General features: G+C 41.4%; 1 protein-coding gene across 4 annotated transcripts in view; it reads left to right on the top strand.

The window, feature by feature from the left end:
• The window catches only part of LOC106721276 (synaptotagmin-7), a 214972-nt gene that overhangs the window by 135358 nt on the left and 58070 nt on the right, over positions 1-21544 (top strand). Inside the window, exon 1 of one of the 4 annotated variants that reach the window (XM_014516185.2) lies at positions 19195-19376. The exons of 2 other annotated variants lie outside the window; for them this stretch is intronic. In XM_014516185.2, the coding sequence (XP_014371671.1) occupies positions 19252-19376 (125 nt within the window). In that variant the 5' untranslated portion in view covers positions 19195-19251. Of the gene's footprint in view, positions 1-19194; positions 19377-21544 lie in introns of those variants that run through there. One more of the 4 variants, XM_014516184.2, reaches the window with a different exon arrangement.

Genomic DNA, 21544 nt, shown 5'->3' with positions numbered 1-21544 from the left:
GCGATCTGGAAAAACGGACATCGCTACTTGAAGAGCGATTAGATACTTTGAAACGTTTTCCTTTAAAAACAGCCGTTGAAATAAGAAACGTCCCTGGTAAACAGGCAGAATCCAAATCCAATCTCCTACAAACTTTTGAGCGCCTAACTAATACTTTGGATGTTCAAATTGAAAAGAATGAGCCGACTCCACAACGTCTACAGTCGTTGTCGAATTTACCAATACTTGGACTGAAATGGATGTGCTATCGTCTGTCAAAAGCACAGAAAAACAGAACTGACGAACTAAACTCCAAGCAACTTCCTTTCGTCGGAGAAGTCATTCCAGTTTACATGTTATAAAGATTAAAAGAGATTAACAAAAATTAGAAGAGTACATTTTCTCGCCAGAGAATTAGCAAAGGCAGAAAAATACGCTCACAGCTGGGTTAAAAATGGTAAAATACTTTTACGAAAAACAGAAGGGCCATTGTCATTAAAAACGAAGATCAACTACATTCATTACGGACACAAAATAAAATATTCTACGTAGTACAAATATTTAAACACATTTGTATAACATATACCGTCCATAATGTTATCTTGCTTGTTCATTTTATAAATGTAATATGTAGACACACTTTACTAAAACATCAACAATCCCAAAATAATACAATTAACTGCCAACAATCAACTTACTCTTATCACACATACTACCACCGCATCATAGAAGTGTACAATGCCAGGCATACTTATAAAATTCACCTTAGTTCCCCAATTTGTTTATCATACAAGTATGCTAACCTTGAAATTAATGTTCCATATTACGGTTGCTTAATTTGTAAATATTGGTACTGTGTAAACATCAACACACTGTACGGCCTATTACTACTACTATTCGAGAACATTATATATTACTCATGTACACTAAACTTATGAAAAGTTACAATAAAAGTTGCAATATACGTGTCATATTACTAATGTACAATATCTTATATACAATGATATAAATATCAATTTCACACTATCAACTAACATTATTAATACTCATGACAATAAAAATACAACATCATTCCTCCAATAGTGTCAACTTCATGAAAACTGTTATTGTTACTTAATAACGAAACACGAATTTTGTTTACAAAATCAAAACATACGTTTTATCAATTTAAACCTCTATTAATATGTCGTATTATGTACACACATACTAAGGCACTCTGATGTTTTACAAAACAAACAGCCCTAAACGTAGTACTTATATCCATTCATTTTTTTGGTAGGAGTACTAATGTACCCTTAATTATATCCGACATACAAATAATGTACCACACAATCTCAATAATTAATGATAACATCGACAACATTGTACCATCTAAGGCACAAACCTGCACATCTGAAGAATTCAACTCGTTAATAAAATCACCAACACATAAACTAAAGATTCTAACACAGAATATAAAGAGTATATTGTGCAATTTTAACGGTTTCCTATTACTTCTTTCCAGAATAGCAATAAGTCCTGGCACCATTATTTTATTAGAATGCTGGCTTAACAATTCTTTATGTATCCCTTAAATAAAGGGGTACAATACTAGTTAGTAGTCTAGAATTAAAAAAAAAAAAAACAAAATGATGGCATAATGATATAAACTAAAAACTATTTACACTGTGATTCCTTTGAACATAAACTTTCAGATGCTACCTGTATTATAACAAATAAAAAAATGGTATTATCCTAAAGTCCATTAACAGATCGCAATCATTTCATAATGTAATACCATTCCTTAAATCATTAGAAGAACTATTAATCTCATGTAAGAATTATAAAAAAAACATCGTAATAACAGGTGATATGAACATAATGTTCAAAATGCTCTCACCGACCACGATACCATATTCCTTCCTAGTCATGGATACTAACCAAACAAAACCCTTTTTCACTATCACTGTTACCAAGACTAATTACAAAGAAGTTTCTGAAACAATCAAAGCATCAGACCTCTCAAAAATATTTATTACTGCTGATTGTAACTTGGCCACAAACTATCTTTTAGATAATATATCTAAACCAATTACCAGACACTAAAAAAAAACTCTGGATCTTGACAGGACTATTAAGGTGCATGAAAAATAGAGATCGAATGCATATGAAATTACGAAACCAACCTGTTAATGTTATTTTTATTAAGACATATAAACGTTATAGAAATCACTGTAAAACCCTTCTTAGAAAAGCAAAAGCCAATTATGAAATAGAACGTCTGAGGGAAGCTAGTAAATCGAAAAATATGAAAATAACGTGGCGAATCATAAACGAAATTACACATTTTAAAACAATTCCCAAGGTATCACAAGATCTTCTAGAAAACAACCAACTATAAAAAAAAGCAGTCAACGATGTGAATAGTTATTTTGTTAATATAGGTAAAGCTCTCGCAGAAAATATTGCTCCCGACACTGATATAAGTAATAGTCTACAGCCAACTAATACAACACTAAATTCCGTGATCCTAACAGATGCCGATATACCTGAAATTCTGAACACCATTAACGCGTTAAAAATCGATAGCTCCATGGGCTTGGACAATATTCCCTCCGCTGTACTACGCCAAAATAGTTACTTACTTGCACCAGTCATAACACACATTGTTAATCTTTCCCTACAGTCAAGAGTCTTTCCTAAATCTCTTAAACATGGCAAAAAATACCTATGCACAAAAGTGATGATAAAATGATTGTTGGTAACTACAGGCCCAATTCCATATTAACATATTTATCGAAGGTTTTTGAAAAGATAATTAACAATAGATTGGTCAGTTTTCTAGAACACAACAACATGTTCTCTAAAAATCCATTTGGCTTCCGAAGAAATAGGTCGACTTCAAATGCTGTACTAACATTAACAGAATATGTCGCCAAAAACTATCAGAAAGAAGAGTATTGCTCTATTTCTAAATCTTGCAAAGGCCTTTGACACTGTGCCAATGCCGCTACTTTTAAACAAGTTAGAAGGTCTTAAAAACAAGGAATCAAAAATGTTCAACTTAACCTTTTCAAAGACTGCCTCTCGGATAGGACACAGAGCATAAAGATAGGACCTCATATAAGTGACCCCTTAACTGTTAGCTGTGGTGTTCCGCAGGACAGTATACTAGGGCCTACCCTCTTTCTAGTTTATATAAACGAGCTTTGCAACCTCCCAGTCGATCGCGGTATCATTATCACTTATGCTGATGATACAGTTTTAGTTGTCCAAGGAGACACCTGGCCTGAGACTTTTGCATCAGCCCAAGGAGCGTTTAACAACATCTCAATGTGGCTCAGAAATTACTAGATTAACATTAAATATAGAAAAACAAAGCATGTAACATTTTCCATTAAGAACCCGCAGAATTTCGAGTCCCTCTTTCTACTTGCACACACCTCATCTACCTGCCAAAACAGGTTCCCGAATATCATGTGTAAATGCCAGAACATACAAAAAGTTACCTCAATTAGATATCTTAGCGTAATCAATTAACTCAGCGAATCAGAAAATTAACTGCAGTTTTCAAAACATCAGGGTTTGTACATATAAAAGACATCATTAAAATGTTATATTACTCCCTATGTCAGTCTGTGCTAAGTTACTGTATTTCGTCTTGGGGAGGTTCAAATAAAATAAATCTTTTTCCACTCGAGAGAGCCCAACGCGGTATACTAAAATGCAGCACAAACCGCCCATACAGATATCCAACAGCTAACCTGTACAGGGAATGTAAAGTTCTTACAGTAAGGCAACTATATATACCGGCTCTTATCCTTCATCATCACTCATCAATTACATACAATCACGAGCTAATCTTCATTCAACGCTCCGCACATAATACATGTGAAGTGCCAAGAGTTCATACTACGTTTTCCGGAAAATTTTCATACTTCTTAAGCCCAATCTTACCTCTTTCAAATGCAAAAGATATTATTTCATATTATACTCATTGATTTAATTGTATAGAACCTTTTAATCCTTGATACAAACATAGAACTTTACTTTTATAAACGTACATAAACATACACACATTTACTTTTATTCTCACTTGACGACGTCGAAGTAGATGACGTCGAAGGAGCTCTTTTCCTCTTTACTTTCCTCCGTTTTGCGTACTTACGCTTCCTTGGTGGAGTTAGCGTACCTCCAAGGTAGCGTACCTCCAACTTAGTCATCGTCTGACGTCATATCTAAATGTATTAAATCCCTGGAATCATGTCTCAATCTCTCTTATTTACATCAAAGTTCAGTCTCAGTCAAATTTAAAGTCATTCGTTTCCTACGGTCCAGCGAGCATCATTGTTCACTCAGTCATTAAGTTCAGTCGATTCTTACAGTCCAGCGAGCATCATTGCCCGCTCAATCAATATCCAGCGTACATCATTGTTCGCTCAATCATTATAAAGCGAACATTCATTGTTCGCTCAATCGGTATCCCAAAAACATGATATTTCTCCACTGTTTAATCGTTCGAAGCGAGTAATTTCAATAGACATAAATACAAAAAAATAAAAAGTAAGTAAATGATTCACACACAAATAAAGTTTCATACATAATAAAATAGAAACCTCTATTATTTATTTCCCTGTTGGGGGGTCTCGCTTGTATAACTATGAAATCATTACCCATATTCAATTTCCAAATATCCCGTAAAACGTTTAAAATTCTAAAGAATTCAAAATAGGTAGTATAAATATAAATAAAGAAAAGTGAAAATACGAGTTAAAATCACATTCGATACTTATAAATCAATAAGTCATTAAATAAATATTTTTAATAATGACGTAAATAATGATCTCAATAAAAAGTCTTTGTAACACTAGCTTCTACTCGCGACTCCGTCCACGCGGAATAAAAAATAGAAAACGGGGTAAAAACCATCCTATGTCCGTTTCCTGGTTCTAAGCTCCCTGCCCACCAATCCTCAGTCAAATCGATTCAGCCGTTCTTGAGTTATAATTAGTGTAACTAACACGACTTTCTTTTATATATATAGATAGATAGATAGGTATAGAAGATACGCATAATTTGTATTTTTGGAAAATAGACGTGATCAAATGCAGTATGACAGTGTCATATTTGTGCCGTATCGAAAGTAAAATAAAAAAAAAAAAAAAAAAAAAAAAAAAAAAAAAAAAAAAAAAAAATTAACAAGCGTTATAGCTACTTTGTACTTTAAAGTAATTTTTTTTTTAATGTAAATTAGTATTTAAAATTCTGAGGGCGTTCATACCTGGATTTTTATATCCCACTTCTGAAATGTCAAGAAAAACTCCAATTCATTGCACAGTGAATACTTTTATTCCATTTTCAACATTTCTAACGGTCAATTCTACTAGACGACTGTCTTTCCACTAGACGACTTATCACATCGACGGATATCCAACCACTGGCCGAGCTCCTGACTCAATAATCAAACGCTGTTTCAACCCCACCACTCTCAATCCATTCGCCGGAAGTTGTCACAAAAGAGTGGCGGGGTCGAGCAGTGCTGCCATCTAAGAAAACTAAAACTACCTTTTATAAAATTATTACACTGCCTTTATTGCGAACTCATAATTTAAAAGCTCCTTCGATTAAAGTTGTAATTGCAAGACAGATTATCAAAAATATAGAGGTGGTAAAGAATATCAGTACCACTGAAGTATATGGTGATCAGTAACTACTAGTGACAAGAGCTTAAAGTTTTTCTGTTTACAATGTTTTCTTACTCATTTTTGTTTTTGCTGTATTTTGAATTATTTGTTTTATATTATATTTAATTTTAAGAAATTCCTCCCAAGTAGGGTTGGCGACAGGCAGGCGGCCGGCCGTAAAAACTTAAGCCAAAACTTTAAGGTAAAAACCTTGTGTGCCGACCCCACGTGAGTGGGAAAAGGCCAGGGAGATGATGATGATTAAAGTTGTAAATTCATTTACCTGATATCAAAATTAACAATCTTGAGCATTTTAAATTAAAACAAAATGTATTGAACATTGAACTAATTTTAACCTACGATGTATAAAACTAGCTCTTCGTTTGAGAAGAGATGAATAGAAGGCAGTTCGCTATTCAACGTGTCAATGTTTAAAATTCCAACTAAAATAATCTCAACAATTGATAATATTGTAAGATATTTGATGCAAAAGTATTATAAAAGAATTAAACTAACAGCGAAATAATGAATTTAACTCTACTTCATAATAATCCTCGCTGTAAGATAAACTCAAACCGAACGTAAATAAACAAAAATGTCAGGCGCGGCTGTGGCGCGATGATTGCAGACAGGCGCGGTGCACAACACAGCTACACAGTAGGACACAAGATCCGACCAAATCCGCATCGTCGGGCGGAGCGACAGATGTGCGGCGAGCGAACACGTCCGTTCACCTCAACAGTCTGTAGCGGAGTGTGCCTCGAGCAGCAGCGCACGCTTCCTTATAAAACCTTTTTTTTGTGTGGCTACCCTCAACAGTCCTAACAATATAATACATATTTATTTTAAAAATTTGGTCGATAATTGAAAGGTTTCAAACAAAGAGCAATCAATATTCGTAACCAATAAACGAATTTGTACATTACGTAATTTACCACGTATTCGAGTGTCTATGACTCATATTAATTTTCCGCGATTAAAGGACTATAAATCAAACGAAATAATACCTTAATGAGAGATAATAAAAGTTAATTTTTATTCAGCATCGCATATAGAGACGGGTGGAAATTTATTATAGCAATTATTTAACACGGTCCTGATGAATTGAACATTGAACTAATTTTAACCTACGATGTTGTTGGCGCCGTTTCCGTGTTCCGTGTTCTTTTGTATGGTCATTGAAGTGGATGTTATATAATATAATAGACTGAGTTATCCCTCCATGTTATGTAATTATTCAGGTGGATGTAAAGGAGCCAACTTGGATAGAAGGACAACCTATTAAATGGCAAACTTTTGTGGCCAATCGAGTCACGGAAATACAAACCTTATTGGACAATTCTGCTTGGCGGTTTGTTTCTTCAAGGGACAATCCTGCAGACCTAGCTTCGAGGGGTATACAAGCTGATGATCTTGTTGCTTCATCACTGTGGTGGCAAGGCCCAACCTGGCTAAAAGAAACACATAAATATAAACAAACAAATGCCTCATACACTACAACTTTAGAAGAAAGAAAACAAAGGGTTAAAACATTTCTGTGCGAACTAGAAGAAAAACCCATTTATGAACGATTTTCAACTTTGAATAGAATGAAGAGAGTACTTACCTATTGTCGGCGATTCCTTCTTTTGAAACCTGAAAAACAATACACAGATTACCTTAGTACTAAAGAATTAAACGAAACAATGCAAATGTGTATAAAACTATGTCAAAGACAAGATTTTATGGAAGAAATAAGGGACTTAAAAGAGAGCGGTATGGTGAAGAAAAGAAGTAAACTAAAGACATTATCTCCTTATTTAGACGAAAATCAGATACTTAGAGTCGGAGGACGATTACAAGGCGCTACTATAGGTTCAGAAATAAAACATACTATACTTTTACCCAAACACAACCACCTTACTACACTGGTTGTCAGAGATGCTCACATTAAATTGCTTCATGGTGGAAATAGATTAATGACAAATTTCTTGCAAAACCAATATTGGATTATAGGATTAAAACCGTTAGTGAAGAAGTGTATAAGAGAATGCGTAGTATGTGTGAGACATAAAGGAATGGTTCTACAGCCAAAAATGGGTGAACTTCCTTCTGTTCGTATCACACCTGGCAGACCGTTCAAGACTTCAGGCGTCGACTTCGCTGGTCCAATACAGTTGCGTACATCTAAGGGTAGAGGCCATAAAGCATTTAAGGGATACATTTGTCTTTTCATTTGTATGAAAACAAAAGCAGTACATCTTGAAGTTGTAAGTGATCTTACCAGTAAAGGCTTTATTGCAGCTTTCAAGAGATTCATATCCAGAAGAGGACATTGTTCAGATGTTTGGAGTGACAATGGATTAAACTTCGTAGGGGCCGCAAAGGAGTTAAAGGATAACGCTAACATTCGTTGTTCAAGCGGTATGAAAGATATAGTTGAGTTATTAGCGAATGAAGGCACTATCTGGCACTTTATTCCACCGAGAGCCCCCAATTTTGGTGGCCTTTGGGAGGCTGCGGTTAAAAGTGCCAAAACTCATCTTGTTAAGGTCGTTGGAAACTCAACGTTGACATTTGAAGAGATGACAACTCTGCTATCACAGGTCGAAGCGTGCTTAAATTCTAGACCCATCTGTCAACTAAATGATAATCCAGATGATTTGTTTCCACTAACGCCAGCTCATTTCCTCATTGGTGAGGCAACTATGATAATTCCTGAACCAGACCATGAGAATACAAGATTAAGCGCATTAGATAGATGGACCTTAGTACAAAAAATGACGCAACACTTTTGGAAACGCTGGTCAACAGAGTATCTGCAAGGACTACAGAGAAGACAAAAGTGGCAAAAATCTTCAATTTCTTCAGATGTAGGTCAATTGGTGATTATAAAAGAAAACGACTTACCTCCAGCCAAATGGTTGTTGGCGCGTATACTAGAACTGATTCCCGGACCTGACAAGGCTGTTAGGGTGGTTAAATTGAAATGTAAATCATCTATCTTAACAAGGCCTATCAACAAAATTATTTTGTTACCTAGAGATATTAAATAATATAAAATACCTCATGGTGGGCGGAAAGAACAAGGTTCTTAGTGGGCGGAATGTTGGCGCCGTTTCCGCTACAGCAGAATAGATGTCGCTGTATGTCTGTTAAATCGCGATGGTAAAAAATTTGTCTTGCTAGTAATATACTTCCCGCGTATTGCTGATACTTTGGTATATGTTTGGTTGGTTTTCTTTGCGTTCTTGAGGTCGTTTGAGTTCTGTAGTATTCGTTCGTTCCGCTGTTGGTTGTTGAGTCGACCAAATTCCGGACACACGTTTCGTAGGAGTGTAAACAGATGTATAAAACTAGCTCTTCGTTTGAGAAGAGATGAATAGAAGGCAGTTCGCTATTCAACGTGTCAATGTTTAAAATTCCAACTAAAATAATCTCAACAATTGATAATATTGTAAGATATTTACTACTCGTCCTCAGGCGCGGCTGTGGCGCGCTGCTTGTAGGCAGGCGCGGCTGTGGCGCGCTGCTTGTAGGCAGGCGCGGCTGTGGCGCGCTGCTTGTAGGCAGGCGCGGCGGTGGCGCGCTGCTTGTAGGCAGGCGCGGCGGCGGCGCGCTGCTTGTAGGCAGGCGCGGCGGCGGCGCGCTGCTTGTAGGCAGGCGCGGCGGCGGCGCGCTGCTTGTAGGCAGGCGCGGCGGCGGCGCGCTGCTTGTAGGCAGGCGCGGCGGTGGCGCGATGCTTGTAGGCAGGCGCGGCGTTGGCGCGCTGCTTGCAGACAGGTGCTGCACTGGCGCGCTACTCGTCCTCAGGCGCGGCTGTGGCGCGCTGCTTGTAGGCAGGCGCGGCTGTGGCGCGCTGCTTGTAGGCAGGCGCGGCTGTGGCGCGCTGCTTGTAGGCAGGCGCGGCTGTGGCGCGCTGCTTGTAGGCAGGCGCGGCGGTGGCGCGCTGCTTGTAGGCAGGCGCGGCGGTGGCGCGCTGCTTGTAGGCAGGCGCGGCGGTGGCGCGCTGCTTGTAGGCAGGCGCGGCGGTGGCGCGCTGCTTGTAGGCAGGCGCGGCGGTGGCGCGATGCTTGTAGGCAGGCGCGGCGTTGGCGCGCTGCTTGCAGACAGGTGCTGCACTGGCGCGCTACTCGTCCTCAGGCGCGGCTGTGGCGCGCTGCTTGTAGGCAGGCGCGGCTGTGGCGCGCTGCTTGTAGGCAGGCGCGGCTGTGGCGCGCTGCTTGTAGGCAGGCGCGGCTGTGGCGCGCTGCTTGTAGGCAGGCGCGGCGGTGGCGCGCTGCTTGTAGGCAGGCGCGGCGGTGGCGCGCTGCTTGTAGGCAGGCGCGGCGGTGGCGCGCTGCTTGTAGGCAGGCGCGGCGGTGGCGCGATGCTTGTAGGCAGGCGCGGCGTTGGCGCGCTGCTTGCAGACAGGCGCTGCACTGGCGCGCTGCTTGCAGACAGGCGCTGCACTGGCGCGCTACTCGTCCTCAGGCGCGGCTGTGGCGCGCTGCTCGTAGGCAGGCGCGGCTGTGGCGCGCTGCTTGTAGGCAGGCGCGGCTGTGGCGCGCTGCTTGTAGGCAGGCGCGGCTGTGGCGCGCTGCTTGTAGGAAGGCGCGGCTGTGGCGCGCTGCTTGTAGGCGGGCGCGGCTGTGGCGCGCTGCTTGTAGGCGGGCGCGGCTGTGGCGCGCTGCTTGTAGGCGGGCGCGGCCGTGGCGCGCTGCTTGTAGGCGGGCGCGGCCGTGGCGCGCTGCTTGTAGGCGGGCGCGGCTGTGGCGCGCTGCTTGTAGGCGGGCGCGGCTGTGGCGCGCGGCTGTGGCGCGCTGCTTGTAGGCGGGCGCGGCTGTGGCGCGCTGCTTGTAGGCGGGCGCGGCTGTGGCGCGCTGCTTGTAGGCGGGCGCGGCTGTGGCGCGCTGCTTGTAGGCGGGCGCGGCTGTGGCGCGCGGCTGTGGCGCGCTGCTTGTAGGCGGGCGCGGCTGTGGCGCGCTGCTTGTAGGCGGGCGCGGCTGTGGCGCGCTGCTTGTAGGCGGGCGCGGCTGTGGCGCGCTGCTTGTAGGCGGGCGCGGCTGTGGCGCGCTGCTTGTAGGCAGGCGCGGCTGTGGCGCGCTGATTGCAGACAGGCGCGGTGCACAACACAGCTACACAGTAGGACACAAGATCCGACCAAATCCGCATCGTCGGGCGGAGCGACAGATGTGCGGCGAGCGAACACGTCCGTTCACCTCAACAGTCTGTAGCGGAGTGTGCCTCGAGCAGCAGCGCATGCTTCCTTATAAAACCTTTTTTTTGTGTGGCTACCCTCAACAGTCCTAACAATATAATACATATTTATTTTAAAAATTTGGTCGATAATTGAAAGGTTTCAAACAAAGAGCAATCAATATCCGTAACCAATAAACGAATTTGTACATTACGTAATTTACCACGTATTCGAGTGTCTATGACTCATATTAATTTTCCGCGATTAAAGGACTATAAATCAAACGAAATAATACCTTAATGAGAGATAATAAAAGTTAATTTTTATTCAGCATCGCATATAGAGACGGGTGGAAATTTATTATAGCAATTATTTAACACGGTCCTTTGGTTAAAGTCTTTATAATGTAAGATTTTTATGAACCATTAGAGTTTTATTTTCAGTTACATGTAATATTGTTTCATAACTGCCTTTATTGCGAACTCATAATTTAAAAGCTCCTTCGATTAAAGTTGTAATTGCAAGACAGATTATCAAAAATATAGAGGTGGTAAAGAATATCAGTACCACTGAAGTATATGGTGATCAGTAACTACTAGTGACAAGAGCTTAAAGTTTTTCTGTTTACAATGTTTTCTTACTCATTTTTGTTTTTGCTGTATTTTGAATTATTTGTTTTATATATATTTTGCAGGCGGCCGGCCGTAAAAACATAAGCCAAAACTTTAAGGTAAAAACCTTGTGTGCCGACCCCACGTGAGTGGGAAAAGGCCAGGGAGATGATGATGATTAAAGTTGTAAATTCATATATCTGATATCAAAATTAACAATCTTGAGCATTTTAAATTAAAACAAAATGTATTGAACATTGAACTAATTTTAACCTACGATGTATAAAACTAGCTCTTCGTTTGAGAAGAGATGAATAGAAGGCAGTTCGCTATTCAACGTGTCAATGTTTAAAATTCCAACTAAAATAATCTCAACAACTGATAATATTGTAAGATATTTGATGCAAAAGTATTATAAAAGAATTAAACTAACAGCGAAATAATGAATTTAACTCTACTTCATAATAATCCTCGCTGTAAGATAAACTCAAACCGAACGTAAATAAACAAAAATGTCAGTCGTTCCGCAATGACGAATGGAAAGAGACTGCCTCGAGCAGCAGCGCACGCATCCTTATAAAACCTTTTTTTTTGTGTGGCTACCCTCAACAGTCCTAACACGGCTTCTCCTGACATGAGACCGTCCTCGGGCTCGTTCTTCCAGCATCTTCAACACTGGAATTCGTCTGTAACAATGGCATGGAGTCTTTCGATACCAGCTCGTTGGCAGGCGCGATGCGGGCGCGCTGCTCGTCGTCAGGCACTGCACTGGCGCGCTGCTCGCGACAGGTGCTGCACTGGCGCGCTGATTGTAGTCAGGCACCGCTCAGGCGCGCTGATTGTAGACAGGCGCGGCTGTGGCGCGCTGATTGTAGACAGGCGCGGCTGCGGCGCGCTGATTGTAGACAGGCGCGGCTGTGGCGCGCTGCTTGTAGACAGGCGCGGCTGTGGCGCGCTGCTTGTAGACAGGCGCGGCTGTGGCGCGCTGCTTGTAGGCAGGCGCGGCTGTGGCGCGCTGCTTGTAGGCAGGCGCGGCTGCGGCGCGCTGCTTGTAGGCAGGCGCGGCTGCGGCGCGCTGCTTGTAGGCAGGCGCGGCTGTGGCGCGCTGCTTGTTGGCAGGCGCGGCTGTGGCGCGCTGCTTGTAGGCAGGCGCGGCTGTGGCGCGCTGCTTGTAGGCAGGCGCGGCGGTGGCGCGCTGCTTGTAGGCAGGCGCGGCGGTGGCGCGATGCTTGTAGGCAGGCGCGGCGTTTTTTTTTTTTTTTTTTTTTTTTTTTTGGGCGGCGCTATGCCGCCCTCTCGTTCCCCTAACATGGCGATCAGGGACTTTGGGGTGCATATTTCTTTATTTCTTTATTTCTTTATTTAAATTAAAATTCAACATTACAAAAATCTTATTCACTAATATCACATACTTATTACTATTATCACAAAATTACTTATACTACTTTAAAAAACAAATTACAATTAAAACAAATAAAATCAAAAATTAATAAACAATAAAATACAATTATGTCTTATTTCTACTTATTACTATTTTGGCCAAGGACCTACAATACTCTACGAAGTGCCCACTTTTACTCTTATTACTAATTAAGTTTTTCAGGTTTTCTTTGTTTATTTTTTCTTTTAATTTTAATTCTAAATCTACTCTATATTTATCAAAAACTGGGCACTCCGTGAGTATGTGCAGCACGGATTCACCCCGTGCTGGATCACTAATGCAGGAGGGGTCCTCCTTGCACTTAAACCTGTGCAGGTATTCGGAGAACCCCCCATGCCCAGTCAAAACTTGAACCAGCACGGGGTCCAACTCTATCCTCCGAAGTGCAGGGTAGGCCGCCACGGCGTCGGGAAAGAAGAGCTTCGTGGAAGCCGTGTCTCCATCCATATAGCGCCTGTTCCATTTGTCAAGCGTGTCCAGACGAATCTGTCGCTTGACATATGAAACAGGGCATCTTTCATAGTTAGCCTTGGTCTTCATTCCGACTGCTGCCGCTTTCGCTAGGAAATCCGCGCGTTCGTTTCCCTCCATCCCCGCGTGTGCCTTCACCCAAAATACTTTCACTACTTTCCCTTGCGCTTTCACTACTTCCATATTCTCTCTTATTCCATCCGCGAGGGGATGGAGTGAAACGCCGCTGCTTAGCGTCTCTAACGCGGATCTTGAGTCGGAATAAATACCAAAGCTACCTTTTTTACTTTTCACCACTTGCTGCACGGCCTCACTTAGGGCAAGCAGTTCCGCCTGGTATACGGTGCAGAAGCTTCCCAACTTTAATTTCCGGCAAGAGATCTCCGCGACGTTATCCCACACAGATACCGCCGCGCCGACTTTGCCGTCAATTTTGCTGCCGTCGGTGTAAATATTTACCTCGACGGCAGCTCGCTGGGCTGCTTCGTCACCGTCCGCCAGGCAGTTGAACTGTAGCCCTTCCAGCAGCGCGGGGTGCGCAGAGTTTTCGAATTTTACCGGCCTCTCGAGCACAAGGTCTCCCAATACTTGGTGGGTGTGACCCTTCTTTACCTCATAAAGGAGGGCCGCTTCTTGGACCCGAAGGTCCAGAGGAAGCAACCCAGCAAGTATTAGGGCCGAGTGCAGAGAGGCTGTCCTATAACATTTCGCGATCTTCTGCGCAAACCCGCGCTGCACCTGTCCTAACAATTGTCGAATGCCCTTCCTTCCCACCGCCGGCGCCCACACGCTAGCCGCGTATAGGATGATGGGTTCCGCTACCGCAACGTATATGGTCCTGATCACCTCGGGGTTCAGCCCCCACGTAATCTTCGCTGCAGTTGACAATTGACGATAGAGTGTTTGCGCTTTTCTGGTAACATTTTCAATGTGCGTCTTAAAACTAAGTCTATCGTCAATCGTCAACCCCAGGATTTTGATCTGCCTGGCGAGCTCAATGGGTCTCCCGCCCATGCTCAGTCGTGGAGTGTCGTACTTCATCTTTTTGGTTATCACCATTGCCGTGGTCTTATGTGGCGCGAAGTTGAGTTTATTACGAACACCCCACTTCCGAACATGCTCGAGAGCACCATTGGCCACGCCCTGCAGATCATCGGCTCCCTCCCCCGAGAACATCAGGACCACATCGTCAGCAAAAGCCTGGCAGCGAACGCCCATCTCCTGAAGCTCCACCAGGAGCGGATTCAGCAGTAGATTCCAGAGCGTCGGTCCCCCAATGGATCCCTGCACACATCCTTTCGTGGGCTCCCGGGTCCACTCGGCTCCCGCATACCTAACGTGCACCTTCCGATCACTTAAATAGTGGTCTAGAAGGCGACGCAGGTTTACGGGACACCGAGTTTCGGCCAATCTACACCTGATTGCCGGCCACCAGGCGTTATCGAAGGCTCCCTCTATGTCCAGTGATATCAGCACAACGAGTTTCCGTCTTGCGACTTCCGCCCGTATGTGCTGTACCATGTCGTAGAGGGAGTCTTCGGTACTTCGCTGCGGCATAAAGCCGTATTGGTGCCGGCTAATACTAGGTGCAGAATGCCATTGGACCCTCCTCACCAGCATTTTCTCCACGATCTTCCCCATGATAGGCAAGAGTCCGATCGGGCGAAAAGCTTTAGTCTGTGTGTAGTTCTCCTTATTGGGTTTTCTCAGCACTGCAACCACTGCCTCCTTCCATCTCCTGGGGAAGCACGCCAAGGCCAGGCAACGGTTTGCAATCGACAGGAATACCGCTGGATCCAGGGTGATGGCCGCAAGACAAATATCCGCGGTGAGGCCGTCGGGACCAGGCGCCTTCTTTGCTTGTAGGCAGGCGCGGCGGTGGCGCGATGCTTGTAGGCAGGCGCGGCGTTGGCGCGCTGCTTGCAGACAGGTGCTGCACTGGCGCGCTACTCGTCCTCAGGCGCGGCTGTGGCGCGCTGCTTGTAGGCAGGCGCGGCTGTGGCGCGCTGCTTGTAGGCAGGCGCGGCTGTGGCGCGCTGCTTGTAGGCAGGCGCGGCTGTGGCGCGCTGCTTGTAGGCAGGCGCGGCTGTGGCGCGCTGCTTGTAGGCAGGCGCGGCTGTGGCGCGCTGCTTGTAGGCAGGCGCGGCGGTGGCGCGCTGCTTGTAGGCAGGCGCGGCGGTGGCGCGCTGCTTGTAGGCAGGTGCTGCACTGGCGCGCTACTCGTCCTCAGGCGCGGCTGTGGCGCGCTGCTTGTAGGCAGGCGCGGCTGTGGCGCGCTGCTTGTAGGCAGGCGCGGCTGTGGCGCGCTGCTTGTAGGCAGGCGCGGCTGTGGCGCGCTGCTTGTAGGCAGGCGCGGCTGTGGCGCGCTGCTTGTAGGCAGGCGCGGCTGTGGCGCGCTGCTTGTAGGCAGGCGCGGCTGTGGCGCGCTGCTTGTAGGCAGGCGCGGCTGTGGCGCGCTGCTTGTAGGCAGGCGCGGCTGTGGCGCGCTGCTTGTAGGCAGGCGCGGCGGTGGCGCGCTGCTTGTAGGCAGGCGCGGCGGTGGCGCGCTGCTTGTAGGCAGGTGCTGCACTGGCGCGCTACTCGTCCTCAGGCGCGGCTGTGGCGCGCTGCTTGTAGGCAGGCGCGGCTGTGGCGCGCTGCTTGTAGGCAGGCGCGGCTGTGGCGCGCTGCTTGTAGGCAGGCGCGGCTGTGGCGCGCTAATCGTTATTAAGATAAAATAGAATTAACTCTAAATTTTCAATCTCGTTATGATAAATCAAATTAAATTTGTTTAAATCGCTAACCTAAAAATAGACTGACAAAAGAAAGGAGACTGATGAAATGACGACTGAAGGAGACTGACGAAACAATGTTTACAACATTCTTTCATCTGTCTCCTTTCTTCGGTTTATAATTTATTTTTTATAAGTTAATGGTAAGTGTTTATTAGAATTCTTAATTAGTTAAAGGTTTTCCAAACCATTAACTATGTAAAATACTAGTATAATCCTTTATACTATTCCATTTTATATTTTCATTTGTAAGTTTAATATCTTATGCACTAGAATCAAATTAGTAGGATTAAAGCTTGTTCTTCTCAGTCGCTGAGAATGGGCCGGCGGAGAGGTATCAATCGATTACGTTGCCATGGTGACCGCAGACACTGCAAAAGTGCTAAGCTCCGCTTCCTATATCGAATTTCGTTTCACATAGTGTACACTCTTTCCACTAGAAATGTGAGTTTAAATCTGTGTGCCACATGTTTTAACGAAGTTATCGAAAATGGAAAAGCACGTCGAAGTGTGATTCTATATTTTCTTCTAATAATGCGCAAACTAATAATGGTTAGCACAATTGAATAGTGGCATTAATACCTTTTAAACAATATTTTGTGCAATAAAATGTACTATCGTACTAAGTTTTTAGGTTTTTACTGGTTTTTTAAACCGCAACTTGTATTCATTAAGTCGAATTATCTATTTTTAACCTGAAGGGATTAATATAAGAATGGTATCTATATGCAAATTTAGACCCTCCCGTTAAGGTAAAAAAATATATATAATATCACATTTTTCTAACGCGACGTTAACCTAGTAAAGTTGCGTGCTAGCTGATCACGCTACTCTATCATCGATTAATAATTTTCATATTTGAGCTTTTTGGATTTGCGGTAGCGTTGTATCTAAACAGCAAAATTTAGATATTGCAATGAAATTGACAAGAGTAGAGGAAGAAGAAGATAGAGATAGCTTGTGTGTAAAAAGGCAGTTAATTAAGAAATAGAAATCTGATATAAACAATATTTGAAGAATGTATAGACATTCGAGCGATCTTACTGTGCCAAATTTATGTAAGGGGAAGGGTCTTTTTGACCATTTGAGATTGATATGGAAGTCATCTAGAGAGCGTCGATGGCTCCGGGGTTAAGCACTTGACTTGCAGTCTGCAGGTCCTGAGTTGGAATCCTGCCATGCACAATGTGTTTTTCAATTTACATATGTAGATTTATCCGACGTTCTTACGATGAAGGAAAACATCGTGATGCAACCTGCACATTTCTGAGAAGAAATTTAAATATATGCATGAAGTCAACCAACCCCCACTTGGCTAGCGTGGTTGACTATGATGAATCATATTTTTTTTTATTTTTAGTATGCCAATCTTGTACAGTCATCGACGGATAAGTTAATTGGAAGAATGAAACGTACCATCATGAACAGAAGCGTTTAAAGCTTCCGGCAGAATTGAGCGCACGTAAACTGGCCTCAGGTTGATTGGTTCCATGACAGTACTCACTCGAGATCACTTGAAAAAGAGAAACGGTTTTGTATTATATAATTTGTGTTAACCTCTAAATGTATTTTTTTTTTTTGTTATAAATTGATTTTAATTTACAAAGGTTTACGAAATACAGCCACAATTGACACTTTTTCCTCGATAAATCTGTATGACTTTAAATCTTTTATGAAAAACTATGGAATTTAGGAAGTCTGATTTTATTGTTACATGTTTATACTAAATAGTAACAATAAAATAAGTATACATAAGTTTCAGTAAAGTTCACATGATAATGGAACAATATTCAGTGTAACAATATGCAATGCGATGAATATTCGTAACCAACGAACTATAAAACTGCAAATACACATTTCTCTAGGTCAAGGATATTGGTGTTATATAATATTTGTTATTTTTGCCCTCGACTTAAACCACGTGTAATTAAAAAAAATGGTAATAAATATAGCTTATGTTACTTAATGATAAAATAGCTTTCTAATGGCAAAAGAATTTCTTAAATCGATCCAATATTTTTTTTAGTTTATTCGTTACATACAAAAATAGAAATCTTTCCTCTTAAAAATATTAGTATAGATATTGTAATAGTTGGATGTTAGAAATACTAAAATATTGTTGCTTTTGTTTCTCTTCATTTTCACGTTTTAAAACATTGTTATACAACCTGTTTGTTATCTGATTAAATATTGGCGCAGCTCCCGTTTCGTTTGTGATGTTTGTAGCAAAGAGTGAGAAAAAATATTATAATATTTTAAATGTTATGTGAACTTTTCTAACCTGATACTGTCATAGTTTCCTGAAAATAATAAATCTCTCAATGATTTAAATTTTAAAATAACTAACAACAATAAGCTCTTCTATTGTTATTGGTTTGTATTAATTTCAATGTCAACTGAAAGCTCAAAGCTCTTTTTATCTAAATACCTTTTAGATCAAATTCAAGTATAAAGTTAAACCAACTGTGGATTCTGTTACTTATGTAAGCAGTGTATGCCGTTTATGTGTTTTGTCGTTGTTAACGATGACCAATAAATGGTGACCCTTTACTTTGTTTACCAACAACCCTCTTTCGTCCTATTCTCCAAGGATGGAGACGGGAGAGGGAGTCCTATGAGGATGGTCATTGTGAGCTACAATTTACGCTGGGAGCATGCGCTATAAGATCTCACCGGCAGTCCACGGACACCGGTTGGTTGTTGCGAACGTATCCATCGTAATACGGAAACTTTATAATATTAATATTTGTTTAAAATCCCACAACTAATATCTTTTCTCATAATTTTTAACTAAAAAAAATAATCATGCAAAATACATCTTGTTAAAATAAATTAAATTGTGTATACATGATGCAGTGTCAATTTTAAATAATTATTATTTTCAGTTATAATTTACATAACAATGTAGTTTATATAGTATTTGTTTAGTAAATGCTTTTAAAATAGGTCGTTAACCTGTTGCTTACAATTGTTGCTACTTAGGCGTAAGCCGTACTACTGTGTACTATTGAAGTGTTTGTCTCAGTCTGAGTTGATATTAAGTTAAAATAATAATAATTTTAGAACTACACCCCTAATTACAAAAATAGCGAGTTTATTTCTTATTTCTAAGTTAATTAAGATTGTTGGACGTTAAATATTATGAATCCCAGTTTAAATGTCTGACGGTCCGTCAAGATTACCATTGTTGATGACCTCAAAATGCAAAAGTCACGAAATGTGGGCAGCTATGACAAGATCTATTGAAATCCTCGTCGCATTCTTCGAATATTATGCACAAAGGTAAGATAGCAATAATATTGTAAATTAACTAAAACGACGTTAGAAGTATAGGACAAAACACCTCTACAACTGTGATCGAATAAGTAGAGTACGCAGAATGAGTAAATTATTTTTAATCTGATCTTTATGTGTCCATACCCTTATATCATTTTCTACGTCGTCGGATGAAGGTCAATTATTCAAAGTTACGATGATATTTTATCTTGAAAATTTTAGAACATGTTTATATTTTTCTTTTGGGAATTTCTTTTTCTATTATTATTTTATTGCCAGTTACATTTATCATACTTTTATATAGATAAATTAACCTAACCTTGAATTTCCACGGTAAAAAAATCTAAACAAAAACTTTTTTTTATGATAAGAAAATGAATAATCATGACCACTTTTTGTACATGTTTCGTAATTTCAAATGAACAGTAATCCTATACTTGCGGTTGTTCATATAGGATGTAGGTGACAAGGCAAATTCATAATAATACTGGTAAGCGCTAGAACAAGGTTCTGGTCTAATTTATCCGACATTGGACGGGAGTGGTTATTTTATTTATGTCAACCACGCAGCACAAACACACTAGAATATTAACATTGAATACACACGAGTACAGTTAATCAGACTAATTTAAAGTTGTTTTAGTATAATTGAGACTTAAATATGAACTATAAATTTTACTGTACATCATTGATATTATGTTATACTTCAAAAGACAATACAGAAATGAATAGCCTCTTTATTGCCTAACTAGCAGTTACTTGCGACTTCGTCCGCACGGAATAAAAAAAAAGAACTTAACAAAATAAAAATGTAGCCAATCGAGAATAGTGTAGTTTCACAACAGTAAAAGGAATTTACAAATTAGTACAGTATTTTCGGTGCCTATTCAATGAAAACAAAACACAATCAAATTTTTCCTTTTTATAATATTAGTACAGATGTCTTACACATTGTAAGATTTTATATTGTTTTATCTAATATATAAAATTCTCGTGTCACAGTTTTCGTTGCCATACTCCTCTGAAACGGCTTGACCGATTTTGATGAAATTTTTTGTGCTTATCCGGTACCTATCTATGAGAATCGGCCAACATCTATTTTTCATACCCCCCCCCCCCATTTTTTAACTGCGCGCGGACGGAGTCGCGGGCGACAGCTAGTAATATATAAAATTCTCGTGTCACAGTTTTCGTTCCCGTACTCCTCCGAAACGGCTTGACCGATTCTCATGAAATTTTGTGAGCATATTCAGTAGGTCTGAGAATCGGCCAACATCTAGTTTTCATAACCCCCCCCCCCAATTTTTAACTGCGCGCGGACGGAGTCGCGGGCGACAGCTAGTTGTTTTATAGAAAATAATGTATAATGACATAAGAATTATATTTACTATTCTGGAACTTTCGTAATCACTGTACTCACGTTTAGTGCTAGTATTTTATGACATTCTCCATCACTGTTTCACCTAACAGTGGGTTTCCATTGCAGTGAAACTAACGTTAACACATACTATATCTATATCATCCCTCACATTCTTATTGAAATAATAGAGACAACAAAATGTATCGAGTGTATCGGCTGTCGAACCTCATTGTTAAAAAGTCTTACTATACCATAAAGTAGCAAAAGTACCTTCAACAGTCAAAAGTAGCGTGAAAGCCAAAATCAATTATGATTGCTTACGATGTGGTTAACACTTTATAACTTAATCAAAAGATCGTTTAACATTTTCCAGTTGTTTGCTGATTAATATGAATTTGGACGCTCACAAACTCGTGACACTTTGGGACGTTATAATTTAACTTTATTTCAAGGAACAATACCTTCAGAGACTCTAATTTAACTAACTCTACACGAAGTAATTTCATGTCATATTGTTTTGAATTATAGTATTAAAGTTAGATGAAACTTGTTAGTTATGTTGTGATAGCTATTGCTCAATCTATTAAATGATTTTAACATAGTTAAGTACATTTATTTCACTACACACATTGTCGTTTTATACGGATCTGGATGTTGGATCACCAAGGTTTCGGATGAAAGAAGATTGCATGTAGCTAAGATGGATGTGTGGTGTGACAAGAAAAGATAAAGTTAAGAATGTGTATATGAGAGGAAGTTTGAAAGTAACGCCAGTTATCGAGAAATTGAGGAGCAGAAGTTGGACATGTTATGC

Source organism: Papilio machaon, chromosome 19 (assembly GCF_912999745.1).
Source record: "Papilio machaon chromosome 19, ilPapMach1.1, whole genome shotgun sequence".
In the NCBI taxonomy this organism is placed as follows: domain Eukaryota; kingdom Metazoa; phylum Arthropoda; class Insecta; order Lepidoptera; family Papilionidae; genus Papilio; species Papilio machaon.
This window is presented reverse-complemented; position numbering and strand designations above follow the sequence as displayed.